The sequence below is a fragment of the Stegodyphus dumicola genome, chromosome 2 (assembly GCF_044657685.1).
Source record: "Stegodyphus dumicola isolate Sdum_Otavi_A_Nest chromosome 2, ASM4465768v1".
In the NCBI taxonomy this organism is placed as follows: Eukaryota; Metazoa; Arthropoda; class Arachnida; order Araneae; family Eresidae; genus Stegodyphus; species Stegodyphus dumicola.
In genome coordinates, this window is record NC_140769.1 from 226260972 (window position 1) to 226273014 (window position 12043).

The 12043-nt window shown below is 30.8% G+C and overlaps 1 protein-coding gene across 5 annotated transcripts in view; it reads left to right on the top strand.

The window, feature by feature from the left end:
• The first annotated feature begins 5532 nt into the window (after nucleotides 1-5532).
• The window catches only part of LOC118191749 (nucleobindin-1-like), an 84746-nt gene continuing 78235 nt past the window's right edge, over nucleotides 5533-12043 (top strand). For 3 of the 5 annotated variants that reach the window (XM_085811823.1, XM_085811824.1, XM_085811825.1), the window contains exons 1-2: nucleotides 6094-6201; nucleotides 6491-6616. In XM_085811823.1, the coding sequence (XP_085667949.1) occupies nucleotides 6121-6201; nucleotides 6491-6616 (207 nt within the window). In that variant the 5' untranslated portion in view covers nucleotides 6094-6120. The other 2 variants (XM_035362598.2, XM_035362597.2) reach the window with 2 other exon arrangements.

The window sequence follows — 12043 nt, forward strand, 5'->3', positions numbered from 1 at the left end:
AAGAGATAATAAATGAAATAACGTAAACAAAAAAATAAGGAAGCAAAAGTCAAGATTTGCCTTCAAGCGGAATTAATTTTCAAAAATCATGTTAAAACAAGAAACTTAAGCTGCATTTAACATAAAAGTTCTTTTGAGGAAATACATGTAAAAAAATATTCAAGTACAACCTCGTTTATCCTAATTGTTGGGAAACCAATTCAGATAAAAAATTTTCCAAATGAGCTATTATTAGTATTATTTTCGTAAAAATAATTGTACAAATAAATAATTAAACATGCTAATTTTGAATTGAGACTGATATTTCGAGTACATATATCGTAAATTAAACTTAATTTTTTTATGAACCTTACATTATCTTTAATTGCACTGTAGGAAATTTTAATTATTATTCTAGGAAGTACTTCCGCAGAGAACCCGGTAAATGTAACCATCGCCAACTTTGGCGATAATAGTTCAAACCTGGTAACCCAGCGGATTTATCCTATTCGCTTGTCTTGCGTTCATTTTGTGAATTATCACTGTCGTTGTTCGCATTTGCAGATTTATATTATTCTTCTCTTATTTATTATTATTTTTTCTGAATTTTTTAACAACGAATAGATAGAAATATTTTTGTAGGTAGATGCCGGTTCTCGGTTCGGGATGAAAGGAGGTGTGAAAGCTAATTTGTAACACGGCTGTTCCAAAGCCGCCTGCAGTTATCTTCAGGGGGCTTTGGCTGTTCACGTTGTGTTCTTAGTTATTAACAGCTCTAAGAACCATGAGGTTTCCAACCTCTAAAATAATTTGTTTCCGTAGGCCGCAAAAATGTACATGTGCATTTTAAATAATTAAGTAATGCTTTTATTTTTATTATTGGTATTGTCATCTAAAATTATGAGAATAAATCAATTTTTATGGCGTAAAATTTTAACAAGATAGTGTATTGTTAATGCTTTTCTAACAATAACCTTTCAGAGAATGGCAGATGTGACATAAATAGAGGATTAAATTGAAATAAAAAATCAGAGTCGTAGCTAGGGTTTTCAGCGCCCATGGGCAACTGAAGATTTCGCGCCCCCTACTGTTTGCCAACGATGGAAAACATTTAATTCTAAAATGTCGTAACATCGATTTGGTGCCCCTTGGATTCTGCGCCCGGGAACAGATGTCCCCCCTTCCCCTTCTAGCTACGCCCCTGTAAAAAATATTATTGATTATCTAAGATAACAGAATAGTTTGATGCATCACCATGGTCATCAAAATTAGCAAACCGCTGCTGGTGTAAGGAATATATTGTTTTCTATGTTAACTGGAATTTAAGACAAATTTTTTTCATTTAATCAGGTAATTTCAGTACATTAATACTAATTTATATTTTTAAATGAATTTTTATTTCTGTTATAAATTTTTATATATTGTGTTATGCTTAATATATTCTTTTCTGTGCTAACTTGATCCTATATCACGTTAAACCGGTTAGTTTTACATCTACATGCTTATTATCTGTAAATTTTTACTACCATAAGCTTAATATATTGTTTTGTCCGCTAACTAGAATTTACATGCACTAAAAATCATGTTTACGGCTCGGCTCATCGTCGATGAACAGCGAGCTTGGCGAATAAAAATGCAACGGCGCCAACGGGTTCTTTCCCGAAGCGCCAACGGGTTCTCTGCGGATGAAAAGCCATAATCTCTTCTTAAATGACGCCTTCAGTAGACAAGAAATGAGTTCTTAGCTTTTGATATCTGCATTTGTAATAGCTTTGGGCGATGATGTATAGATGAATGAATGGATAAATATCAGGAATTCTTTTATACACAAATCAAAATAATATATTATTTGATAGAAAATGAGAAACAACCAAAAATCAATATCAAACATGTAAATATGTATCCGACTTAAAAAGAAAAATACTGTAGAAAAACTAAAAAAAGAAATTAATTTGCACTGAGTAATGCGCAGCACTTTCGTGACTTGACATTCTTTGGCCAGCTGATTCCTTTCTGCATGCCGAGCTCCCTGACATAAACACGCTGCGCGTGAATCGGCGCAAATGATCAGGGAGGAATCAGGAGGAAACACAAGCGCCTGGCCCCAGCCACCACCCCAAGCTCTTATTGGACACGACTTCAGATGTCATACAGTGACGAAAAGAGTTCTCTGCAGCATTTTTGTGCGCCAAAAGCTTGAGCTCGAGGTCATTTTAGCGCTGAAGCAGGCGAAGCAATGGAATAATTTGCCATATTTGCGAAAAAATTACAAAAATAAAAAGCAGCTTCAGAAATATATTGTTAATATACATATGTGCAGTCGATAACCGTTTACCAGTATTTTGGTCATTAGACGAATATCGAAGTCATTGGACAATAAACACTTTTTATAAGATATAAAAGTTAAGAAACAAAACAATAATACATAAAAAACAGAATGATAACTCCAATTGACAAAGTCAAATAAACGATATTATAAGTATTTTACGATTTAAAAGTATCTTATCACTTTATCTTATTTTTAACCATAAATGAAGAGAAATTAATGCCTAGGATTAGAAAGTAAAAAATTAATCTGACTACGAACAATTTTGATACCAAACAATCTCTATATAACAAGCAATAAATGAAAGGAAGGTTATTTAATTATCAAACAGTTCATTTTTATAAAGAAATAACTAAATTTTACATTTATATCACTTTTAAAAACACTTTTCTGCAAAATAAACCGCTAATTCATGAAAACTGCGGCAGACATTATTTACACAGTAAGAGTTAAGTGCTATTTCTTGACATTGCTGACGAAGCAAATCTTGTTAATGGTCTCCTTTTATATGAAATTATAAAATACATTTCTTAAATATCAGTATAGCGCTATGAATTGCATTGAATACAGATTGCTTAGCCAAACACTATTTACGCATAAGTTTTATCTATTCCATTAACATGATTAAACAATTTATATAAAAAGTGCCGACATATTTTCTTATACTGTTGGTTCCTTTTAATTGCAAATATTCTGTTACATTGCACAAATTCACATTAACACAGAAGAGAACCAAATCCAAAGTAGTTATAAGTTCCCCTTGACATAACTCAAACGAAACAGATAATGGAATCTTTTCAGCCTGACGTCATAAACGGCAACCAATAAGAACAGGGGTGGTGGCTGGGGCCAGGCGCTTGTGGAGGAAACTAGCATCTGAGGGGCTAAACGCTTGTCAAATTTTACTCCACAACGTGTTTCAACGCCATTGGCTGCTTACAAATTCTAGGATTTTGCTTGGGTTTAATCCCCACAGGATATTTACTTCCGTTGGCATAATAAAATGTCGCCCATATCCTTAAAGGAGCCAAGTTGGCGCAACCAAGGCTGTTCTCCGAACCTTATCCAAAGAGACTGAATGAACTGAAATGTAAACATACTGACTTTATTTATTTTTATATGTATATTCGTTTATTATGTTTTTATATTTGTAAGAAATAATTTTTTGTTTTATTGTTATAAAAAACGTAATTAATAAATTGATTGGTAGTTCCCTCATGCGGGAAAGACACTATACATTCTCAAGCATGTATGTTTTCTGGGGGATTTCGGGCCGGGCCCTTCGGTACATTTGTCAGAGACACTAACCACTATCCCGTTTGGGTGGCTTTATTATTTTTAAATTAATGAATAAGCATTATTAATTTTTTTAAACGTTAACTGTAAAATGCGTACAGCAGTAACTACTTTATGCTCGCACAGTTAATTTTCAGGCTGGATCTTCAAATTTAAAAGTGTCAGTTTTTGCTGTGAATTGCTTCTTTGCAATTTTAGTGTCAACATGGAAACGTCATCATTCTTCACTTTCTGTTTGTGAAAGTCTATACTAGAGCTACTAGAGACACCTTTATTTAGCCTTAGCCATACTAAGGCTATCTTTCTCTCGGGCTACACACCTCCTAGTGCCTGTACCATCATCATTTCCAACTTATGCAAGGATTAATGCCATATTTTTTGCTACATTAAAATATGCCTTACAACACCATATGATTCCAATGATCGAAAAGTGACGCAAGTTCGCTAGGGATAGGACTCCCCAGTCAAGGCCCCCTTTGAAATGAACGTATCGTTCTCGGATGGTACTAAGGCTATATGAACCAAGGAGGTTAGAATAGAAGTGGGAGGGTTCGCAGTTCCTCCACTATCGGGGAATAAAACTCCACCGAACAAGCCGCGTCCATGTTTGTAACTTCAAAACATTACAATACGGCAGTGAAACGTACGTGTTTCTAACAAGTTCCGTGCATGTATTTTCCAATAAAGATATGTTAAATTTATAATGAAATGCCTCGTTATTCTTAAATTTTTACTTTAAAGTAATAAAGATGATATCCGTAATTTACTATTACATAAAATTATTAAGAGATAGTTCGAAATCTAAATGCATGTGTATAACATTAAAGCCTTTGTAAATGATATTTATGCACATTTTAAGGGTTTGTGTAGGTTTTATTAACAACCTGTTGGGTGTACTGTCCAATTTTTCCTTTAAAAAGTGATATTTTGAATTTATTCATAATATTATCATAATTTATTAAAGATTCATTTCATATACAAATGTTTAAGAGATAGGAAACAAAATTATTTTATTTTAGCATTCTTAATAGTTCAGGTTTAAGTTGAAATACACTAAAACCGGAATTCACACATTTTTTATTGGCTATAGGAGAGTACTTGATGCAAATACTATTTCCTTTTTTAAAAGCATTTATTGGCATACTTTATGCGTGTTTCATATTTATGAATCTAAAAAAAATTGCCTTGAATTAAGCTGAATTACCTAAATATACCTGTATAAATTTTTGGATACGCCTTTTCACATGTTCAATTATGTAAATATTTTACTTACTTTTATTGCTATATTGCCTAGAAATTTGTAAGTTATGCAAACAATTGTTAACAACAGAACAGTTTATCTTGATCAAATGCACAAATTAAATTCATAACAGTTCACAAAACTTAAAAAGCAATAATAATTAATACATAAAGAGAAACATTCCTTTATTTAACACTTTTACAACTCATAATAGCAATAATTGATTTCTTACTTTTCATGAAAATTATTAAACGAATTACCTAAAATGTTCATATTATATAGTTTAAATCCTAGCATATATCATTGTATATTAAGGCACGAAGATACCAACTATAAACAGAAACATTAAAATATATTTAAAGTTCTTTTTTTCACATCTGGAAAGAAAATTACGTGCCATTGTGATATTTTTCAACATATTTATTCTTAAATTAATTACTTTAAAAAAATCAATACTCACGGATGAAAAGTAATCTAAGGAACTTTCTAGAAAATCGGTTTGTGCATCCATATGTAACACAAGTTCCTATGCTTCAATAGTAATAATAATGATAAAAAGTTGCAATGACAGACTTCCTTGCTCAAGTTACAACAGTAATAGTAACATGACCGCCAAGACAAATTCTTTGGCTAAGATTCATGGTTTGAGTTGAACCAAGGTTGAACCTTCCCTCCTTCTATTCTAACCTCCTTAATATGAACAAGTCCTGCGCTTATGTGCTTCTCTTTCAAGTCCTGCGCTTATGTGCTTCTCTTTCAAGTCCTGCGTTTATGTGACGTCATTCGAAGGTGTTTTGTGTCTATTATGTTTGTTTTTCCGTTTCATTTGTAATCGGGAAACTAGGACAATTATTATTCGGCGACGTGTATCAGTGTCAGTTGGTTAATACGTGTATCAGGTAGTGTGTTCATTTTGTAATTAATTTCCCAGTTTTCGAGCCAATATATATACTGTTTGTGTATTTTCGTTATGCTTCTGATCTTTTCTCGAACGCGTATTGCATAAGCTGGCCCATCATAAATTAAAATTTGCGGAAAAATTTATTAAGTATGGTAAATACTAAAAATCTTCCTTAAAATCAGCACTCTGCTTGTATATAAATTGCTTTTTGTTTTACTGTATACAGTTATATGTTCTTATGTCTTGGTATTAATTGATTCAAAATCAAATAAATAATTATTATTTAGTATAACTGAAATGTTTTTTTTTTTTTTTTTTTTTTTTTTTTCCTACAGATTTTTGAAGAAGTATAATACTGCTTAAACTTTACAAATTTATATGTCATCTGTGAAAAATAGTAATCAGCACTATAAACTAAAGTTTAGTCGTGCTAACTCACCAAAAATTTTGGTCAATGCGGTAATAATAAAAATCTCCTGATATTACATAAAGATAATTTTAGAGGCATGAATGTAAATTTTTTAAAATTTGCACGTTTATGAACTACAGATCAGATATGAATTAACTACTCTTAATCACTGTTTTAGAATTCCGATGAATCTACAGTTTTGCTGTTGAGAGATGGTTTAACTAGATCAGAGTATTAAAATCACAAAATTAACAGTGATGAATTTTCTTAAAATACTTTTGTAAAGCAGTATCAAAATTTCATGTTTAGATTATTGTATTTTCTCTTTCATTATTATAGATGAGAGCTTTGATTTTAACATTCTTGGCCATTGTGGCTGTGCAGCTTGTGGTAGCTCCTCCTGTAGATCAGAAGAAAAAAGATGATGAAGATAAAAAAGGAACCTCCGAAGAATTGGATGATTTTGTGAGTATTTGTTTTAAAAGTCAATGTTAAAAAACAATTGTAATGTAATAAAATAGAGAAACCTATCTATTAAATCAGCCGTATAAAATTACACAATATTTATTTTTAATTATTAACTGATCAGTCACTTGTAATCCCTAATATGTAATCCCTTTATAATTCTTTTTATTCACTTATAAATAAGATTTTTAAGTAACTTTTAAAGATAGTAAAATAAAGCAAAATTACAGTTATGTTATTTAATCCTCTTTTTAAGTGAAATTAAGCTTGTCAAATTAAGTGTTTTATACTTTTTTAATTACTATTTAATTAATATGAAAAGATGGTATTAATTTAGGTAAATTTATACTAATGTAGATTGGGTTATAAAATTTCAAAAATGTGTACCTTATAACCCTTATTAAGAAAATAATTGTACATTGAATATGGACTATGCCTATTTCATGAGTTGTTACCAAGAAAAATTTCTTTTCTGAAGATAAATTAAAAAGATATTGCAACAGGAAATTCTTTTCCCCTCCATCCTTTTTGTAGTTAATATTTGAACTACTAATCTATTTATTGCCTTCTATTGCCGGAAGTGTTTACCTATATGGATGAATGTTTTAAGAACCGTCAAATACCAGTTATCTCAGCTTTTCATTTTTTAACTGTGTAATCCTTTTTGAGATAAAAGTGTAATAAACAAAGCTAAATAATTAAAATACAATCATAGTGACATTTTAGTAATTAGTTATTTTAAATAAAGGAAAAGTGCAATCCAGTTATCTGAACTTTTTATTGTCATATGATATTTTATGTATGTTTTTATTCTTTCTCCAGTTGTCTTTAGATTATGGTAACTTGGCGATTTTTTGGCAACCAACTCTGCTACAGCAACCCTCTATTTTTTTTTTTTTTTCCGCCGCCATTTTGTCTTCACGAAGTAAGGACATGTTTCTTTTCTTTTTATTTACAGAACACTTTTTCCAAAAATCTACTAGCCAAATTACACTTATACTAGAAATTTTATCTAACAAAACTGCTTAATCATGACAAATATTCACTGCAAAATTGGGAAAAAGTGCACAATCGCAAACTCCTTGCGCGTTTTTCACAATAACACATACACATAAACCATGTACACGTCGACTTATTTTTACTTAAAAAAACATCCCAGAATTGTACAAAAATGGCATTGCGCACACTCTTCACTATATCCATGTACACTGCTTTTTTCTCATAAATTAGAAAAATTTCACGAAAATGCATGACAATTTTCTGAATCTTTAAACCCGGTAAAAAGAATATATATGAAATTACCTTATCGCGAAAAAGTATATACCCTTTCCAAATATGAACGTTTCCACGTATAAAATAAATAAAATATCCAAAAACTTTTACCTCTAAATTATCTATTATATTATAAACGTCACCAACGAATTCATACCACAAACATTACAAATATTTAGTGTCAAATATTTAAATTATTTCCATGCACGATACTTCAACTAAAACGTATACCACATTCCTACAAACATAAAATTCACAAAATAACTATCATTTAATTAAAATATCACTAAACCATGTACACGTCGACTTATTTTTACTTAAAAAACATCCCAGAATTGCACAAAAATGGCATTGCGCACACTCTTCACTATATCCATGTACACTGCTTTTTTCTCATAAATTAGAAAAATTTCACGAAAATGCATGAAAATACTCAAGGTATACTACTCAAACATATTCCAAAATACTACAAACATATAACTCACAAAATCACGATCATTAAATTAAAAAATAATTAAATTAAAAAACACTACTTAAAATATAAATAAGCACATACATTAAATTAATAAAAATTAGATTACAATCCTAATTACTTTAAACTAAATCATTGCTAATAACAATTTTCAAATAATACCATTTATTTACTCCTTACATTTAGAACAATGCATAAAAATAATATCCTCAAATGATTAAAAATACTAACTTACCTAATCTTCTTCAGAATCTTCATTACGTCGCTTCAGTACTACTGCTAATTTCTAAATCCTAAATCCTAAATCCAGTAGTCAACTGGAAGTCTATTCACCAAGTAATAAGAAATTAATAAAATTTCACCTATACTCAAACTACTTTCAGCAAACCACGTACCCTTCCTTACACTCCTTTTCACAAAATGTCTATTTTCACCATATTTCTTGCACCACCATTTAAACTTGTAATATCCTTCCTTTCACACAATCTCAACTTATTATTATTATTATTATCAGTTAAATGCATTAAAAATTTAGAATTCACTTTACATAGCGCCATGCAATCCGAAAATTAATCAACACTATTTCACACAACACACAATGAAGCTTTTTCAAATAGCGCCATGCAATCCGAAAATTAATCAACACTATTTCACACAACACACAATGAAGCTTTTTCAAATTAACCCCCTTTTCCAATTAAAGAACTCTAATTCGTCCATTAATGTCACGTTTCACACAACACAGAATATAGCTAAATACGAAATTTCCAGATTTTCCCCCTTTTCCGATTAAACAACTGTAATTCGTCCATTAATGTCACATGACATATCTCATGATCTCTCATTTCTCTCACACAAAATAATGCGTAATCGGAACTGAGTGCTTCTCACATTATTACCAAAGTCCTAGGTAGTAACCTTTATCGTCTCCAAAATGTCGCCAAACTACCAGTTACCATATTCCAAAGATCAGCCCTTTCTCCTAGTAATTTGCATTCCTCTATAATGAATAAGTTATAAATTTCACTGTGTGAATGAATATAAAGTGTATCTTGCTTTTTCTAATAATTCAGCCTGTAGTTGTTATCACAATTACAGGTCCATGATTATGAATAGTCATTCAAATTTTAAATGTAAGCAAGAAATATGTATAAGGGTAGCAGAAATTATACACAGTGTTTGGATACTGTGTTTACAAACTGTAGTTTATAAAGAAATTATTGCGTAATGAAATTGCATTTAATTTTTTTTTTTTTTTTTTTTTTTTTTGTGTGTGTGTGTGTGTGTGTGTGTGTGTTTGTGTTCTTATTGTCTATGTCAGTGTATACCAGTGCTCTTCAAATTATGTTTTGCGGAACCTGAAGGTTCAAGCAGCTTTTCGTACAAAGAAATTTTTGAGTAATGAAATTACATTTAATTTTTGTGTGTGTGTTCTTATTGCCTAAGACAGTGTATACCAGTGCTCTTCAAACTATATTTTGCAGCATCTGGGGGTTCCAAGCAGCTTTTCTAGAAATTCCACAAATCAAAATAAAATTTTTTAAATAATTTTTAATATCACGTGACCATAAATATTAACTTTTAAAATAAATAATTAAGTGGTACTTTTTATTTTTCTTGCTACAAGTGCTTAAAATATTATGAAGTAAATCTGTTTTAACAAACAAACTTGAAATGAAATAATGGTTTTTCTTTTACTTGCTACATAAAATATATGCAGTAGGATAGAGTTTAAATAAATTTTTAACAGTTATTTTTACATAGGACAGTAGGGGTTCCAATTTAAAAAAAAGTTTTAGGCGTTCCACAAAAGAAAAGTTCAAATTTAGTGGCTCCAGACCAATGAACAGACAACTGGTATGTACAAAAACTAGAAATGTCTTTAAGAGAAAAAAACAACCTTAGATTGGCATTGACCAGGATCTATATGGCCCTTTAATATGTTTTCTTTCTTTTTTCTAAATTATTTTTGTCTTTAGAAGTTCTTAATTCCAGTCAAGGGTTGTACTGAAATTTCTGCCTTGTTTCTGTATCTGCTGTTGTGATTGGGAATCAACATTTAGGACACACATGGAATTCATACTATGTAGCTGGTAATAGAATCTTCTCAAACTGGCACTGTAAACTATGAAGAACAATTACCCTACCTGGAACAAAAGTTTTGGGATATCTAATGGTTTTGTCTCCCATATTTTCAAAACAGATTTTTTTCAACAGGAATACTGTTTGGTCTACATTTACAATCATGTATTGACTTACTGTGATGAAAGCATGACTTGCAGTAATGTCAAAACATGGATTTCGTTAAGGTTACATTTCCACCCTCTGTTATCAGTAAATCTGGATATTTTTCAAAGATATGGGCAAAAGACATAAATGGAGCACATGAAAATAAGGGAGGATATTCTGAAAATATTTAGCAGCATTAGAACAATCTGAATCTGGAAATTGATTTACATGGAAAGTTCAACTGTATGGCTCCAGTCATCATGAAATAATGGCAATTCTTGTAGAGGAGAAATGATCAGTCAATGAAAAAAAAAAAAAAAAGAGGTTTATAATTTGCTATTAAGGCTTTTCTCTTGCACTATAGTCCTTGTACACTGGAAGATTCGGTGAAACTTGGTAGACTTATACACCTTCAGTTGATAGCTAAAAACCCAGGAAAGTCTGTGGCAAAAGAAACATTATGCTATTTGTTTTAGATCATATCAGTTAACATTTGAGAATTTTTTCATCCTAGGAAGACCATTCAAGTATTATGTGACAGATTTATTTTTCAATTTTTTTAAAGGTGTAAAAAAAATGTGCCAGTATGGAGACACCACATTGGTTCCAATAATTCTGTATTTAAAATGTATTCTCTTGGTTCCACGCATTCTGATTCTCACTCGCATTTGTTTTCTGTATTACATAAAAAGAAGTTCTTCACTTTTGGAAGTATGAATTCTTTTGCTGTACTTCAGTGATTTTGACAATTTTAAGCTCAATTTGTTTACAAAATTTTGATTTGGTAATTTAAGAATTCCATGATGTTTTCTAATAAATATAATAAAGTTATTACAAAATCATTAAAGCAATGATGATATTTTTTAATTAAAACCTAAATTCCGAAAAACACAATACAAAGTCTGAAATTATGATTTCCAATCTGTGGATTAATCTAAAATTCAGACCTCCCGACTACCAGCAACCCCCCCCTTTTTTTTTAATTTTTTTGCATGCCTTAATCCATGTGCATTTGATATGGAGCATGGTAACCTTTTATGTTAACATTAAGCTTAATGATGATTATATATTTCAGCTAACTTTGCTGTGAAGTGTTGATGAGGAGAAATTTAACTGAAATTTCTTTCCATATACAAAAAGTAGATTTTCTAAAGATAGGCCAGAAGATTACATTTAATGTTGTTTGAATGAGAAGACTTGTTATTCAGATAAGCCTGGCAAAATTTTTAGACGTTAGACAAGCATTGAGCAACAAAATTAAGGGATGACAAAATTTTAGAATTTAAGGAATAGAGTGGGATGCAAAATTTAGGGGCAGAAAAAATTTTAAAACTTAGAAATGCTTGGCGGCAGAATTTAGGACCCACAAAGCCTGCATCGGGGTGCAAAATGTCTAGCACTTGTCTTAGTTAAAATTAAGTACATGTAGGAATTTATTTATTTGGGACACAGGT